The following is an 18,280-nucleotide window of genomic DNA, read 5'->3' as shown; positions in this document are numbered from 1 at the left end:
GAGAGGCTCTTGGGATGACAGGTAGGTGAAGAGGTTTCACTGGCCCCCCAGATGTCTGGGGTATGCTCAGTCAGTGGGAGAATCTAGGAAGACAAGGCCAGCCCCTTATAGAAGGGGACTGGCTCTAACTGAACTTCCCAGTGGATCCTGTCTCTGTCTGAGCATGTGTAAAATTAACCTCAGGTAACGCTGAAACACTCAATTTCCAAGCCAAGACTTTCTCAAGAGTACGTGCTGGGTAATGACAGGGCTCTCTCACTAAGAGGATCCCCAGTGCCTAAGTGCCAACTCCCTTGAGCAGAGATCAAGAATTTTAATGTGGAAATAGGGTTTCTGGATAGATATTCAGCAAATTCTGTTCTGTTGGCAAGCTGATCAGTGACACAATTTACAAATTCCCAGTACCTTCTTCCTGGTACTATAATCAAAATTATCTTTAGTACAATAGTTTGACCCAAAAAAAGGAAGTTACAGAAGCTGTGCAGAGAGATAAGGCCAATCATCAGAGATAGGAGGAGGGTTTGAAGAAAGAGAAATGGTTTCCCCTCTCCCAGCCCTGATCATTGCTCTTTCCAATTGCACTACCAACAGGGGTAGGCAGGAAAAAAAAGAAAGAGGCAGTGAAGAGGCATTAGATAATGTGTTACCCAATACAGTAGCCACTAGCCACCTGTAGCTATTTCAATTAATTAGAATTTTTAAAAAGTCACTTCCTCAATCACACTGCTGCTGCTGCTGCTAAGTCACTTCAGTTGTGTCCGACTCTGTGCAACCCCACAGACGGCAGCCCACCAGGCTCCCCTGTCCCTGGGATTCTCCAGGCAAGAACACTGGAGTGGGTTGCCATTTCCTTCTCCAATGCATGAAAGGGAAAAGTGAAAGTGAAGTCGCTCAGTCGTGTCCGACTCTCAGCGACCTCGTGGACTGCAGCCCACCAGGCTCCTCCGTCCATCGGATTTTCCAGGCAAGAGCACTAGTCATTTGCAAGTGCTCAATCCTGCAAGTAGCTAGCAGCTGCCTCACAGTACAGGGCAGGTACTGAACAGTTCTACCACATGCAAAGTTCTATTGGACAGTGTTGGGTTAGAGCCTGCAGCTCTTTAAAAGAGGGGAGGAGGAGACCATCTGCTTCCTTTGAAGGAAGACTATCTCCTTTTCTGTTAGCTGATGATCTAAGGATAAGATACTGGGAGAAAGAGCTAACACTTTTCTGCCATAAATCAAAGGGCATTATTTTATGAAGGGAGACAGGCTTTCTTTCCATTATTGGTCTGAGAATCTGCTCACTCCCCTCCTCACAGGAAACACTAAAAAATCTAAACTGGCTGCTATTATAATTTGTAATTCACTGTTCCCAAGTGGAAGTTCATGGGCCATGAGACAGACTTTGTCCAGGACTCATACTACCCGGGTTCACAGATCTTCAAAAACCTTTGTAAGTTTTGAGTATGGTGATTCGGTCATGGTTTTAACTAAATTTTATTTTTTAAATCCATTGTTTTCCTATAATTAAAGGTTGATAGATAATATCTTAAAAAGAAAAAAAGAAAAGGAAAAGAGAGGGGGGAAAAGCACTAATAATTCTACCACCAAAATAGCCACTATGACTTTCCTTCCAATCTTTTTACCAAGTGTTTTCTGCAGTTCTTTGGACTAACACACTTTGTTTCTGTATTTTGCAGCCAGGTGACCACCTCAGTGGAGCTCAAATCCTACAGTCCCAGAGACTCCCTTGCCCAACCCCAGCATTAAAACAAGGAAAGCAGGTTTTCCCTCAGGGCCATCCCCAAGGACACACAAAGGGTCTAAAACTCTCTCCCCTACATGTCCTGCTCATCGTCCGAAACTCCCTTCCCAGGAGGTGGTCTGCTGTGGTGAGAAGAACAGTGCATTAGAAGGGAGAAGTTTCTACCTCTTCCAAACTCGAAGGTTCAAGAGATGACCATGCAAGATGGGCCCCTTATGTAGATATCACCTCCTCCGTTCACACTTTTGTTGAGTACATATTAGGTATAATAAACACAGCAGAAATAGCCAGCACTCAAGAGTGAGCCCTATAGCTGTGCGAGTATCCAGGAATGTCTCTGGTGATTCCTCTCCATGAACTGACAGCAGCTAGAGTAGGAACAGGAAGAACATCCCAAGGAAGCTTGTGCAGAGCAGGTGAAAGGGGATACCATTGTCCTTGGATACCGAAAAACAGAGAACAATGGCTGAACCTGCGGCCATCACCCACCAACCAACCAGATACTTCTGCTGTGGTGGCAATGAGTGCCCTCTGTAGGAAGGCTCTACTGAGGGAACTGTTGAGAGGGAGAGCCCCAAGAGTCAGCACTAGCCCCTTTGGGGAGTGCTTTCTACTCTGGAAGCAGCAGCAGGTAGTAGAGACCCTAGACCACCACACTGCCTCATTCCAGGAAGCACCATTCCCACAGACCACATCACGGGGTCTGAAAAGCGGATGGAGCCTCCTAGGGCCGGGCAAACACAGGCTCTGGTCGTTTGGATCTGGCTTTGTCCCTTGCCTCTGGCCCCTCCCTCCCTTGAAATGGCAACTGGGCTCAATCCTTCAAAGCCCAGTTCCACATCTAAAAGTGGACAGAATAGAAGCACCCAGCCTTAGGGCTAGTGTGAGGTTAAAAGGAGGAAATCCACACAAACGTGTGTTACTTCCGGTGGGCCGATGTGTGTGTCTTGGTGGCCCAGTCGGATCTGAAGAACTGAAAGGGTAGACCAGGACTTTGATTCCCAGCAAGGATCCGTGACCGAGTACACAGTAGCTGCTCAACACACGTTCGGACACTATCGTGATGGCAAGTCCATCTTTGCTTGTTCTCTTCTAGCTATTACTGAGACGACTCTTACTTGGATTTCACATTTCTTCTCCATCCACTCTTTCTATTATGTGTGCCGAGTACGAAACATGACTTGGGGTCACAGAGATGTGGGGATGACTTAGCATGATTTGGGGCAAGTGTGGAAAGACACAGAGCCCACTGCAGCCCCAGGTAGAAGAGACAGCCCAAAGCTGGATTTTTTTCCAACAGGCTCCCATCCCTGTGTGTAAAACCTCTTCTGTTTTAGAAAGCCAAAAAGAGGGAGAGCAAATAACCAAAAAGGTTAAGAAGCATGTTCCATTTCATGTTTTGCTATGCTAACAACGGCAAGTCAGAACAATCACCGTGACAGGTGGCAGCGTCAAGCCACAATTATGTATTCTCCTACTTGCTATTCAATGACACCACAGGTATCCGGGTGTACTGGCCCAGCCTCCTGACATCAGACTCCTCAATCACCAGTGCATGCAAGCAGAGCTCAGATGAGACAGAAAGTCAAAATCCCTTCCACTAAAGTGCACCGAGACCCTGGGGTCTCGTGCAGATGCCCTCTGGCCACATGTACCTCTCCTGATGGAGGCCCCCACCTAGCCTCCAGGCGTTGAGGGGCATCACCCGGCAAAGAGGGGAGTCAAGGTCTCCTCCCTCCAAGACCACAGAGAAGGAGCATTATCTGCTCCTGTAGGGCCCAGAGCCCCAGTGGGCGTCATACCTGGGTGCCACTGCCTCGCATGATGTCCTCGGGGATGGCATAGATCTGGTTCTCCATCTCAACCTTCTGGAGTCCATTGTCTGTTACTCTTACCCAAAGCACACGGAAGTTGGTCCCTCCAAGGTCCAGAGCCAGGAACTCCCCATGTTCTGCAGAGAGAAGGGCCACTATTAGTTCAGGAAAGACAAGGTGCAACTGTTTCACAGAGCTCAGAACTTAAAACCCAAGAATCCTGCCATAAACACTGGTCATCTCTGGATGATGAGATGTGGGTGAAAAAAGTGGGTCTTACTTTTTTCTACACACTTTTATGTACTGCCTTATTCTTTTTCTTAATGCTAAGCACTTGTATATTACTTTTAGGATACACATGAAGAATCAGTTTCCTATCCAATGATGGGGTGCCCACTCCCTCACAAAAGCTGACTATTTCCCAAGGGCTTTCACCCAAGTCCCCACTGAGCTCACAGGGCCCATCAAGCCCTACATCAAGAGACCAGGCCTTGGTTTTCTTCTTCATGCCCCCAGGACACCCAATACACTGCTACAAGCTTGTGCCCCCCTGGGCCTTTTGCCAAATTGTGATCTTTGAACAAAATGTAGTCTTTAATGTTTGTACACAGTGACGGCAAAATCCCTCGGCAGGAATGAGAGTCACACGAGGGAGTGGAACGGGATCCAGCCAACTATAAGTTAAGAGGCCTCGTAAATAAATCTAGCAGGTGCCCCCTGCCAAAAAATATCCCAGGCTTACTCAAGTGTGAGAGAATGCCGACCTAAGAGTATATGAGACAAGAGTCCGGCCACTCAGACAAGCCACAGGGCGGGGGCGAGAGGGGAGAGAGGGAGAATCCACAGACACAAGTGGGTCAAGAGCTCCAGGTGTCACGGGAAGGCACAGTCCAGTCCCTCCAGGAAATTAGCAGAGCAGAACAGGAAACATCCGGATTCCAGATGATAACAGGGGCTGCGGGGACACACACCATTGTGCGGTGCAGAATGGAAGTGCTGAAGAGGCATGGAGGCCCGAGCCGGGGCTGGGGCTCAGAGGGCAGGCCAGGACCGGGACAAGGTGGACTTGTCCCCCGAGCAGTCTCCTCAACCAGGCCTGCTCCAGCAGTCTGCCAGTGCCCCGCCACACGCCTTCTGAAAGGATACATGGTTATTTCCGGGATGGGGATTCACTTATTGGCATGTTCGTCAATACTCAGCCCCTCTCCTGATGGGAGACTTGCCACTGAAGTAAGGGAGAATGGATCAGAGGGTCTGGGAAGCACCCTGACTAAGAGAAACAAGGGTTTATTCTGACCCACATGCTCTCAGCAGCAAGGAGTGTTTGGTCCTGAGGAAAGCCAACCTCTGCCCAGCTCCTTGAGGGCACTCACCAACACAGCCCCTCCCATCCAGAGGGGCCGCCTGAAGTGGACATCATGTCCCCGAGATTACTTGGGCCTTACCTCCACACAACCCTGGTCTGCTGGTAACAATACATGTGGAGACTGGCTCTGGCGCCCACATTACCCACACCAGAACTCCAGCCACTCTGGGGACATGGCAGATTCCTGAGCCTCTGAGCTTCAGCTGCCTCATCTCCAGGGCAGGAGCTTCCTACCTGATGTGGTAAGGTGAGGGGAAAACCAAGTAACACGCCTCAAGTAGCCAGCACAATACCAAGAACTCAGAACCCACTCAATAAGGACTAGAAACCTTCCATGCAGGCTCTTGGCAAACACAGCCTGACACTCACACTTGAGTCCCCCAGGCCCAGCGTCAGGGCTGCCTCTCAGAATGAAAATAAGTAAAAGCAACATCCTGAGGCAAGACTGAAGAAATTTGTCTAAGAAAAGCCACCAGAATCTTTGCCAGTGAGTTCAGCACGCCTCCTCAGGGAGTACTAATTTTCGGTCCTTTCCAAGGCATCTCGCAGTCCCCCAGCCCTTCAGCCACCGTTGCTAGATAACTAGGGCAACCTCAACCCCATCTAGAGAGACTGCTCCCCTTGGGCTGTGGCTGACTTTTCCAGGCATACCAGTTCTGAACCTCCCCTGGTAGTGGGACGTCAGCCAGTTTGTAGGGAGAACTATGTGAGGCTCTCATGGGGGATGAAAAGGAAAATCAAAGATGAATCGCCTGCCTCAGCATTCTGCAGCCCAGGACACATGAATCTGCTGAATCGGCGACCGTGGGGGATTGAGGCGGCCGAGGCTGCCCCTGGTTGGTCACGATGCAAGGCTAGCCCAGCTGGATTCACTGGAGGGGACAGCTCCATCAGGAATGGTGGTTTTGCAGTATTTGCTGATGGACTGTAGGGAAATCCCAAATAATAAAGTACTGCTGATAAATCCATTCCCAAGAAGGAATGTCATTCTTTTCAGACTCCGCCAGATCAGACATTCCTCTTCATCTCTCCTGCCTGATGCCCCTCCACAAACACGCATAATCACAACTAACACAGCCGAAGAGTTCAGTCCTTCCAGAGTCCAATAACTCTGAGACAGGCCCAGCATCATGACGCCTGGAGCTAAACTGTAAGGTGACCCCTTGAGACAGTGAATGGACCCCTTCCCTAGTGCCCACCTCCCCACTATGCAGGAGCTGCTTACACCGAGCAGCAGCAGGCTTTGTTTTGAATTCCAGCTCGCTGCTTCAGTACCTGTATGGACTCTTTGAGCATGTCACCTCGCCTGCAGAATGGGGCTCATAATGCTGACTCTCCCAGGGCTCATGAGCTTACACCAAGTACAGGTCCACAGTAAGCCGTCGATCGGCAGTTACTGCTGTCACTGTCGTTGCTTCTTCAATGATGTAGCTCCTCTCTCCTAGTTCTCAGCCCCTCTAATTCTTGCCTACTCCTATCCTATTCCGGGCCCGAGTCCTACCACCACTGTTTGCCTTCCAGGACATCCTAGAAGTCCAGAGCAGAGGGTATGTGACGTGGTATGAAAGGGGACGGTATCTGCGGGCCTGAGACAGTCAGACTGGCTGGGCAGAAGCAAGGCTCTGGAGCAGAAGAACCTACAGGAGAAACCTATAGCTGGTTTCTTTTCCTTTTTTTTGAAGGTTTTTTGCAAGCTGCTTTATTTACAATGCCAACTTTAAAAGTCACTGAACTAAAATTAACTGGACAATAAACTAGGCAGAAATTGCTTTACAAAAAGGGAAAGCCCAAAATGCCACTTTCTATAGGGAACCCACAGTTCAATTTTATTCAGAGCAAAGAAAAGAAACTTTCAATCCTACTAGAAGAAACTGGGCCTTAAGTTTGGGAACTGTACTGAAACTACACATGCAATGAGGACAACATTCTGCTAATACAGTTGACTTGCTGCTGCATTTGCTGATTGTTTTTCTAATATTAACAATTATAAACAAAGCAGTGCTACTAGTATTTGGAATAATCCTTACAGCGTTACAGCGTTAGACACGAAATTTCACTTCTCCTCACACCACTGGTTCTCTTTGCGTACCTGGGCTTCCTCTTCTTCAGTAAAATCATTTTTGATATTGAATGTCTTTCGAATCTCCTCAGGAGTTTTGCCCTTGATCATATTAGCAACAGTCTTGCAGGTAACATCAAGCAAACCTTTGATGTGTAAGTGGTTTGCTGCCAATATAAGCTCAAAGTATGTCCCTTGGTCAACTTTCAGGAATTCTTGATCCCAAACAAGTATATCATCTGTTCGTTTTTCTTTGTTCTCATCATCCTCAGGAGGAGGAGGATCATCCTTGTGGTGGGTGCACCACTGAATGACCTTTTTTAATATTGCTGCATTAACATTTGGCAAGGGGACTGGATCATCATCTCCTTCATCATCCATTCCCAACTCTTCCAACATAGTCTTGATGGTCACAGACTGTTTTGCAATTTCAACATCAACTTCAAATATCTCTCCAGCAGAACTCTGCAACTTAATTGAAGGCATGGTGTTAGGTCTCAAGGAGATGGCGGGCCAGAGGCTGAAGCGAGCAGGGCGACGTCGTCAAACAGCAAAACTGCAAAGCGGAGAACAAGGCCACTACAGGCTAGCTGGTTTCTTCAGTACACAGTCACAGGGCGTAGGACCCAGTGAGGCCCAGCAAGATTATTCTGCTGAATGATATTATCTGGTGTATGAGGCAATGGATTAAGAAAACATCTCGTATTTCATTTGCTTATTGATGGTTCATTTGTTAAACCAAATATTTAAGATCCTAAGATCAGAGGTAAGATTTACTTTATTGTTAAGCAAGTTGTTACGTCTAGAAAACAGTTTTAACATCTGATTTTTAAAATGTTCAAACAGTACAAACGTGGGAAAAAATGAAAAGCAGATATCTCTTTTCTTCTCCACATCCCCAAAGCAACCATTATTAATGTTTCTTGAGCGTGGGCTCAGTCATCTCAGTCATGTCTGACTCTTTGGGACCCTGTGGACTGGAGCCCACCACGCTCCTCTGTCCATGGGATTTTCCAGGCAAGAATTTTGGTGTGGATTGCCAAGCCCTCCTCCAGGGGATCTTCCCAAGGACTGAATCCACGTCTCTTATGACTTCTGCATTGCAGGTGGATTATTTACCCACTGAGTCACCTGGGAAGCCCTGAGTGTCCATAAATATATTTATACTATAAAAACAGGGAAGACTAGGGACTTCCCTGGTGGTCCAGTGGCTAAGACTTCATGCTCCCCGTGCAGGAGGCCCAGGTTCCATCCTTAGTCAGAGAACTAGATCCCACATGTTGCAGCTAAAGATCCCACATGCCACAGCTGAAAGATCCTATGTGCCGCGGTAAGAATCGGCACAGCCAAATAAATACATAAATACTAAAAACAACAAACAACAACAACAACAAAACAAACAGGGTTTCCCTGGTGGCTCAGTGGTAAAGAGTCTGACCACCAATGCAGCAGACACAGGTTGGATCACTGGTCCGGGAAGATCCCACGTGCCACGGAGCAACGACGTCCCTGCGCCACAACTATGGAGCCTGTGCTCTCAAGCCTGGGAGCCACAGCTACCAAGTCCACGTGTTGCCACTACCAAAGCCTGCGTGCCTTACAGCCCGGGCTCTGCAACAAGAGGAGCCCCCACACCCCAACTAGAGAGTAGCCCCCGCTCGCCACAGCTAGAGAAAAGCTCTCACAGCAACAAAGACCCAGAACAGTCAAAAGTAAATAAACAAATAAAATTATTTTAAAAAAAAAAAAAAACAGAGAAGACTGTTAGCTGACACATTCTATGAAAAGGATTTGAATTGCTGGTTCTAAGGATTTATGTTTTTAACTACTAAGTGTGTTAGTCACTCAATCGTGTCCCACTCTCTGCAACCCCATGGACAGTAGCCCATCAGGCTCTTCTGTCCATGGGATTTCCCAGGCAAGAATAATAGCATGGGTAGCCATTTCCTTCTCCAGAGGATCTTCCCAACCCAGGGATCGAACCTGGGTCTCCTGAATTGCAGGCAGATTTTTTACCATCTGAGCCACCAGGAAAACCAAAGATATCACCAAATTATCTTCCTAAAAATTCTTTCCAGATAAACCAACAAGTGGGTTTCACTGTCACCAATGTCTATGTCATGTACAATTATTCACTTCTTTCCTTTGTGTAGGTTGTAGTTGCTAAGTCGCTTCAGTCGTGTCCGACTCTGCGCGACCCCATAGACAGCAGCCCACCAGGCTCCACCGTCCCTGGGATTCTCCAGGCAAGAATACTGAGTGGGTTGCCATTTCCTTCTCCAAGTTAGGTTGGACATTTTGAATTACTGACTGGCAGTGTAAATTCTTTTTTCTGTGAATTTTCTACTCACATGTCCTGCCTTTTATACATATATATTCTTTATTTTATTAATAACTTAAAACAGCTCTTTTTATATTAAAAAAATAGTTTCATTGGTTGTATATCTGCAAATTTTTTCCAGTTGGATGTTTGCATTCACTCTCCTTTATAAGTCTCCCTCTCCAGTTACTTCTAAATGGTGTCACCACCACTACAAAAAAATCAAAGAAGCAAGGTTCTACTATAGATTTATTTGAAAGATCAAATTCATCTTATACTTTCTTATGTGACTTTTTCGAAAAACTGAAGCCCAGAACCTTGCCTTCACCTCTGGTCTCTGGGACACAGCTTGGACTTCCCTACTTGCATCTGAATTATTGTGGTAATAAAACAATGAAAAGACAGAGGCAGGTGTGGAGGAGATTCAGTTAATTTAAGGCCCAACATGTCGATATTTTTAATAGAAGAGAAATTTGTTAAATGATGTTTATAAACATAATCTCATTAATCATCAATGACCCCCATTTCCAGATAAGAAAACCAAGGCTCAAGTCAAGAAAAACTAAAACCAACATTTAAATTCAGGTCTAGTTTTCCAGCAAAGTTTTCTGTTGTAGTGAGCAAGGAGGCTGCTCATGAGAAAATTATAAATCCTCAAATAAGGAATCATTCACTACTGGGGCTCCCCTGGCGGTCCAATAGTTAGGGCTCTGAGTTTTTGCTGCTGAGGGCCTGGGTTCAATCCCTGGTTGGAGAACTAAGATCCCACCAGCTTCCTGGCACGGCCAAAAAAGCAGGTGGTGGGCAGGGGTGGGAGGGTGCGATTCTTCATTATCAATGCCAAAAGCAGAGGTTGCCACGGGCTCTAAGCTGGCCTGGGTGGCAAAGGAAGTGAGAGTGTGGCTCAGAAGTTGAGTCACTTGGTTAAGATCATTCAGGGGTAAAGGCCTGCTGGATTTGACCCCAAGTTCATCTGACCCCAACACCCACGCCGGTTCCTACGCACCTCACCCATATTTCTCATGGTGCTACTTCCTTGAAGCTGAGGATTACCTGATGCAGAGTCCAGGAAGGAAGCAAAAAGCCATAAAGTGTTGAAAAAGAAAGCAAAAACACCCTTATCTCTATCAGTAACTTGGCCCATCCCTCTGGGCCTAATGATCTCAAAACTGAGTGGGAGGTGGCAGACAGACATCCACTGGCGAGAGGTGACACACCCCTGTCCTTACAGGAACCCAGGACCTACTAAAGCTTTCTGAGGCAGGTGTTTTCGCTAGCCGCAAATTGGTGCTGTCTCATACAATTATACCAAACCCCTGTCCCCAACTTATTGGACACTCCCCAAGCCCTCTCTGATGAAGAACCTCCTAATTAAGAACATGCTGCTCCAAAAACAGACAAAAGAAGGGGTAACAACCCTCCATCAGAAGAAAATAACTCACAGTGAAGAGGAACAGGCCAGGCTTCCCTGCTCCTGAGCCCTGGTCCAGTGGTTGAGTCTGTCCTGCAATGCAAGGCATGCAGGTTCGATCCCTAGTCAGGGAACTAAGATCCCACATGCCATGGGGCAACCAAGCCCGTGCACTCCAGAGCCCAAGCCCCGCAGCTGGGGAGCCGGCACGCCACAATTACTGAGGCCCAAGAGCCACAGCTAGTGAGTCCATGCGCCACGGTGAACGGTCCTGCATGACGCAATTGAGACCTGATGTGGACAAATCAATCAATCTAAAAAAAAAAAAAAGGAGCTAGCAATAGCATGTCAGGTCCTGCCACCCTCCATCAAACTGCCCAGTGGTCTAAGATTCGAGTTGTTCCCTCTGGCAGAGTTTGTTTGCTGATTCATTCCCCATCCTGGACTACCACTGTGCCCACTTTCAGTGAGTGTTAGTCACTCAGTCATGTCCAACTCTTCGTAACCTCACGGACTGTGGCCCACTAGGCTCTTCTGTCCATTGGATTTCCTAGACAAGAATATTGGAGTGGGTTACCATTTCCTTCTGCAGGGGCTCTTCCTGACTCAGGGATCAAACCCAGGTCTCCTGCACTGGAGATGGATTCTTTACCATCTGAGCCACCAGGGAAGCCCCACTTTCAGTGAGGTTCTTATCAAACACATAAGGTCAGCAAGATAAAGGGATTTCAATTTCTCCTGGGAACTCACCCATCCTAGGGAAAGTCTGAAGAGGACTAAAACAGCATCTGAGTAACTAACGGCCTGAATGTGATACTCACCATCATCTTGGCTGATGGGACATCAGTAATGTGTTTGAGCAGGCCATATCTTCGGCATTGTTCAAGTCACCCACTCCCAATGTCCACGTAATTTGTGAGGGGTGAGAGCCAGTTGAATTTCCCAACAGTTTATTTTCAATCACTAGGTACTCGCCACTAATTAAAATAGGTCACCACCTGCCCCTCCCATAGGGAGCTCAGAGCAGTTTGCCAACCAGTGCATAAAGGGTGGCTTGCAAATAGAACAGGTCTGGTTTTGTTCTGAATTTTTAAGTAGCAGTACCTTTTTGTCCAAGGCAACTGTGTTCAAAAGTGGCAATGCCCTGCCTTGTGAAGGCTGAAAACTGGGCCCACCTCCTGACCCTGGGGCTTCCTCAGGTGACTAAATGGACTTCTTCAGAACCACAAGCTCCAGAAGCCTTCTTTAAATAAGTAGCTTCAATGCAGCGTTCCTAGAGCTCTGAGGATCCTAGAAGGTGGCATGGTGCCATGACGGTCTACTCTAAGAATGTATGGCATGGACTCCAATTGAGATGACAACTCAATTTCCAGGTCTTGGATATGTAAGCCGGCAAAACTAACTTTGCCAGACAAACGTTTCAAGGCACAGACAAACGTTTCTAGGCACGGATTTCCTACATACCTGGAAACACCACAGTCATTACCACATCTGGCAGTCTCTTTTTAAGTTCCAAGATTTCAGATACTCCATTATAGCACACCAACAGGATGCTGAATGCAAAAATGTACAAATAGAGAAACATAAACCTGCTCCAATTAAAGGGGCCTGGAGCACATAACACCTTATAAGTGTCCCCCCAGAACTCCCAAATCACCATCAGGAAGCACCGCTCTGGTACTTTTATACTCAGGAAATGTTTCTTAAGGAAGTCAGAGCTGTTATAGTAGTTCCACACAGATATGAAACCACTCTTCAAAGGATTAAAATATGATTGCTACAATACTGTGTAGGCATTGAGTGTGTAAAGGTTTTCAGGCAGGCCAACTTGGGTTCAAATCCCATTTTAACATTTAGCCATATTATTAGCCATATAATTCAGCAAATTATTAGAAATCTAACATTGGGATTTCACCATCTGTTAAAAAGGGATAGTAATAATATCCTATCTAGCCAGGACCTCCCCATCTCTCCCTAGGACACAGGGACAAAGACACACAGACACATATAGTTTTTGGTCAAGGATCAATGCAATGAAGGCATAAGGTGTTTGGCATAATGCCTGGCACATGTAAATGTTTAATAAACTCTAGTTATATAATTATATGACTATATGGAGGCTAATGAATACAATCTTCACTTTATATTGTAGGTACCATATAAATCCACTTATTAAGCTGCATGTATGAAAGCTATCGATCTATGTCTTCACTACACAGCTGTTGATACAATGCTGAGTAACCAAGATAAGAGCTCCTTACAGGGTTCCATGCCAGCTTCCATGCACCCTATCACGTCTAGTCTCTCTTTATCACATCATGTGCTTGCATTATATAACCCCATATCATTGAGTAATCATTTCGTCTGTTCAAGCCTTATGTCCCCAGGATAATTTTCACTCTTCAAAGATGGGACACAAGGTAGTTCAGCACACTGCTGCCCCATAGAGGACCAGACTCAGTGGGGACTCTATTAAATGAACTGAATAGCTAGGCCTAAGTTACTAACACAAGAATGAATGCATTGTGCTAGCAATGTTGGGGGCAGATAAGCGCAAATGCAGCACTAGCGATACGCCTAATGGCCCAGGCTTTGAAACACAGCTGGCTGGTTCAAATCCCAATGCTTCAATCTGCTCACCATGCAACTTAGATTAGTTGCCTAATCTAAGCCTAGTTTCTTCATCATCGTCATCATCATTCCCTGCTCTGGAGGGAATTAAGTCTAGCTAGAGGATGGCTTAGACAGTAAAGAATTGGCCTGCCATGAGTTTGACCCCTGGATCAGGAAGACCCCGTGGAAAAGGGAATGGCTACACACTCCAGTATTCTTGAAGCTTCCCTGGTGGCTCAGATGGTAAAGAATCTGCCTGCAAAGCGGGAGACCCAGGTTTGATCCTTCGGTTGGGAAGATCCCCTGGAGAAGGATTCTATGGACAGAGGAATCTGGCAGGCTACAATCTATGGGTTTGCAAAGATTCAGAAACAACTGAACAACTAACACTTTCAAGTTTTCAGAGGGTAGAGATATACTCAAATAAGCAGTTCACAATTCAGGTAAGTGGGGAAGTATCAAAAGATCAATACAGCAAAACCTTCATCTTACTGTGCCTTGTTGTTTGGTTGCTAAGTCATGTTCGACTCTGCAACTCCATGGAGAGCAGCAGCCCAGGCCTCCCTGCCCCCTCTATCTCCCAGAGTTTGCCCAAGTTCATGTCCATTGAGTCAGTGATGCTATCCAACCATCTCATCTACTCTGCCTTAAGACATGCTTGTATCTAAACAAACTTGCCAAGACAAGGAGGGCAATAAAGACACACCACAAAGATTGCTTGTTTCTAAGTTGGAATGCTGGGGTAAAAAGAACTTGCTAAAAATGTAAATTATTTAACAAATAATTAATTGGAATGCTGGAATATTTGTAGATTTTTAGTTGGGTTCTACTTGAGCTTCTGATTATAATTGTACAAAGCAAATCCATGTTTATGGTCAATTTTAAAAGCTAATAATTTGAAATGCTTTAGAAACTTCTGTTCAGCAACTTGAGCCAACGTAAACATGAATCTGTGGCCTTGGAGTCAAGACTACCTGTGCTTTAAGTCCAATTCTGTCACTAACTGGACTCAGGTGACTCTGGCAATCTCTTTTAGCCTTAGCTGTCTTATTTTTAAATTGGGAATATCTCTCTTGTAGACTTTACATGGAGCATAAAATAGATTGTTTACATAAACAGACATCATGGGTGATCATTAAATGATATCAATTATTCTTGCATTTCCTCTCAAGATGAAACTGCTCCTGAAAACCATATCCCTGTGAGGCATGTAGTAGGTCCCAATCGGGCTGTATTTGGGGCTATTATCTCAGTCACATGCACAGCCAAGCTTAGGTTAGGGCTGCCTACTGCGAGCTCAAGATGGTGAGATTCCTGGCAGATACAAATAAATAAACACTTTCTCTATTCAACTCTGCACTGCCAAAAGCAAAACAGGTAGGGGGAGTTACAGACAATAATTACTGGGGCAAGTGGAACTCTCATACAGCATTGGTGGGAGTATAAAATAACTTAACCACTTTGGAAACCAAAATTCAAACCATTTTGGTCCAGGAGTTTCTTATGAATTAAACACATCCCAAACCCTATGATCCAGAAATTCTACTCTTAGTTGTTTACTCAAGAAAAGGAAGAAAATGGAAACATTTCCACATAGAGGCTTGTGCAATAACGTTTATAGTAGCTTTCATCACCTTAGGGGAAAATTGGAAACAGCCTAGGTGTCCATAGAATTCATGTCATATAGGATTCCAATCACCCTAGAGAATCAGCAACCAAAAAGGAACTACTGATATACACAACATGGATAAAGCCTGCATTATGGTGGGTAAATAAAGCCTTGTATAAAGAGTAACTACTGTATGATTGTATATAAGGGAAGTTCTAAAACAAGAAAAACTAGTAATACATGTGGATTTAAAACAGGGACTGCTTCTGGGGGTTGGGGACAGGAGCTGCCTGGGAAAGTGCACCAGGGAACTTCTGGGCTGATGGTAATGTTTTCTATCCTGACAGATGTTGTATTAAATAGGTGTATGTATTTGTCAGTTCATCATATGATATTTAAGGTTTGCATCTCGTACGAAATTTTACATCGAAAGATAAAAGAGTAACATTGACCTCTAGTTAATAATGAGCACGCTGAGGTTTTAGGGTTGAAATGAACTGATTTCTGCAATGTACTTTGCAATGCCTCAAGTAAAGCAAGCTAGACTGAGAGACAAAAGGATAGAGGAAATGTGATAAAACAGATTTGGTTAAAATATAAATGTAGACTCTAGGTAGTCTGTCTATGGATGTTCATTATATTGTTCTTTCAACTTCCTAAAACTGTCTTAGAGAAAGAAAAAAAAAAAAAACAAATCAGGAGCATTTTTCATATACATATCCTGCTGACACCAAATTTAGTCACCAAGCAAGATATTTTTGCTATTGTTTAGTTGCTAAGTTGTGTGACCTCATGGACTGCAGCGTGACAGGCTCCTCTGTCCATGGGATTTCCCAGGCAAGAATACTGGAGTGTGTTGCCATTTCTTCCATCAAGAGATCTTCCCAACCCAAGGATCAAACCCTCATCTCCTGTACTGGCAGACAGATTCTTTGCTACTGAGTCACCAGGGGCAGACCACAATCCACAGGGTTCCAAAAGAGTCAGACACAACTTAGCAACTAAAACAACAAAGATATCCTTGGATCATTTATAAATATTTCATTTTTATCTGTCCCAACTATGTTTCTTTGCACTGCATGGTCTACACAACCTATGAAGCACAGATATTTTTGAGTCAGCCGCCACGGGGTTCTGGCTGTTGACATTCCCTTCCTTCTCACAGAGAACTCAAACAATAATTTAGAGGTTCTTTTTTCTTGTGTGTAATGGAGGCCTCCATCATAAATGAATGGCCTGACACTTCCTGAAGTCTCTCTCACATTCTCTTACCAGGCCTCTGATTACCATTACATAGCTGAGACCTGACTTATGAAAGCTGGAACTCAGTCCATGCTCCAAAATGCAGGACCACCAATGATGGGGATGAACCCTCACACCTGCTCCCTGAGCAACAAAAATCAGTGCTGGGTGTGTACCTTGCTGTCGCGGCTACATATGACTGGGTTTACAACACACTGAGAAAGTTACATGACTGACTCCCCCTTAATTCTGAGGGCCAACCCTCTGATGCTTCTTTTTACAAATGAGAAAATGGAGGACTGTGGTATAAATGAACTACTCGAAAGCATACAACTTGAATTCACAGTCTTTTAAACCTAGAATTCTAATCTTTGCCCCTTACCACACACTGCCCTGAAACCACCTCTCACCCCTGGCAAGAAATAGCCAATTTTACAAAGGCCTGACCAGGACAAAACTGGGTGAGGAGCATTTAAGATAGTGGCTTTCACACTGCAAGCTGAAAAAAGATTAGTTAAGTCCTGACTACAGACAGTTCTAAAGTAGATAAGATAATAGATCTGTGTCATATTTAAAAATAAACGTTAATTCCTGAAACTCGTTTCAGTTGTCTATCAACATTCCTATGCATGAGTTTCTTGCTGTGAGTATATAGTCCAGAAAAGTTAGAGAGCCACTGACTAGGTCCCTCTAGATCACAGCTTTAGATCTGAGGTTTAATTTCCCAGATTAGAAAAGTAACACTGGAAAGGGCTGATCAAGGTGCTGAAGAAGGCTAGCCTGGATCAGGCACCACTTGCTCAAGGCCTCTAGCCCTCTGCAGCAGAGAAGCACCGTCACCACCAGCAGCAACAGTGTCTGGATTGCAGCCTTGACCAGCAAGCAGGTGCGCCAGCCAAGCCTCACCGGCTGCGTGACACGTCCGGAGAAAGGCAGCGGTCCTGCACACAGCTCTCCCTCGTTTTTTCTCTGAGCACTTTACAAAGAAGAATCTTCATTTTGACAAGTTTTATTGACTGAAGAGTTAGCAGTCCTCTCTACCACCTTCCAGAACTCACAGCCCCCGATTAACAAAACATAAAATCCAAAGCCTTGATGTTGACCACGTTCAGTTATATTTCCTCATGCTCCCCTCCCCAGTTCAATTTTCTTTCTCTCCAGAAGCAACCCTATCATTTATCCGATGCACATTTTCCAGTTTATACCAACAATTTTAGGATGTGTGCACGAGCAACATATAGCATTGCTTGGAGGGATTTTTTTTTTTAATTACATTCAACTACTGTGAGGTACATGTCCTGCTGTTTTCATTCATTTTCTTTCAGATGTATCCATATTTATACACTTTTTTTTGGTAATATGCTGCATAGTATCCCATCACACAGAGTCTATAAACGGTCCCCAATACACTGTTATTACAAGCAGCACTGCCATGAACATTCTTAGACATGTCTCCTCGAGTTCATATGGAAATTTGTTTAAGGTATAGTTGGAAGTAGAATTGCTGAGTTGTCATATACACGTATATGTAGTCACTGCCAGCCTCACAGTCCAGGCAAACCCTACCAATAACTTAATACATGTCCTTAAGACTTTACACACCTGTACACACACACACACACACACATATATATACGACCTTAACATGAATTTAGATAAAACTGTCTCATGGTTTATGCTGGGTTACAGAGGACTGTTTTCTGCATTAATTGACCAGTGTCCAACTGATGGACATTATGGGTTTTTCCTTCATTACAGTAATTCAAGGAACTTCACACAGCGACACAGTAGATCCAGGATGTGTAGAACCGACTGGAACTATTGCATCTACCTCTTATTTCTTACAAGGGAAAAAAGGCTGGGGTGAGAAGCTGGCCCACGGACACCTCAGGAAATGAGAAATGATGGGGCTGGGGGCCCCATTTCCTACAGTCTGGTCTCCAGTACTCTAGGGGTCACCTGCTCTGCTTAAGTGAATAAAAGATTCCATACACAGTTGGGGCTTCCCTTGTGGCTCAGACTGTAAAGAACCCGCCTACAATGCAGGAGCCACAGGTTCAAACCCTGGGTTGGGAAGATTCCCTGGAGTAGGGAATGGC

At 45.3% G+C, this 18,280-nt stretch overlaps 1 protein-coding gene and 1 pseudogene across 1 annotated transcript in view; both read right to left on the bottom strand.

The window, feature by feature from the left end:
• HK2 (hexokinase 2) overlaps positions 1-18,280 on the bottom strand; it is a 66,572-nt gene that overhangs the window by 22,201 nt on the left and 26,091 nt on the right. Inside the window, exon 3 of the mRNA XM_068978491.1 lies at positions 3,550-3,698. Coding sequence (XP_068834592.1) covers positions 3,550-3,698 — 149 coding nt within the window. The remainder of the gene's footprint in view (positions 1-3,549; positions 3,699-18,280) is intronic.
• On the bottom strand, positions 6,981-7,472 carry LOC138088323 (S-phase kinase-associated protein 1 pseudogene; annotated as a pseudogene).

The sequence above is a fragment of the Capricornis sumatraensis genome, chromosome 1 (genome assembly GCF_032405125.1).
Source record: "Capricornis sumatraensis isolate serow.1 chromosome 1, serow.2, whole genome shotgun sequence".
Classification (NCBI taxonomy): Eukaryota; Metazoa; Chordata; class Mammalia; order Artiodactyla; family Bovidae; genus Capricornis; species Capricornis sumatraensis.
This window is presented reverse-complemented; position numbering and strand designations above follow the sequence as displayed.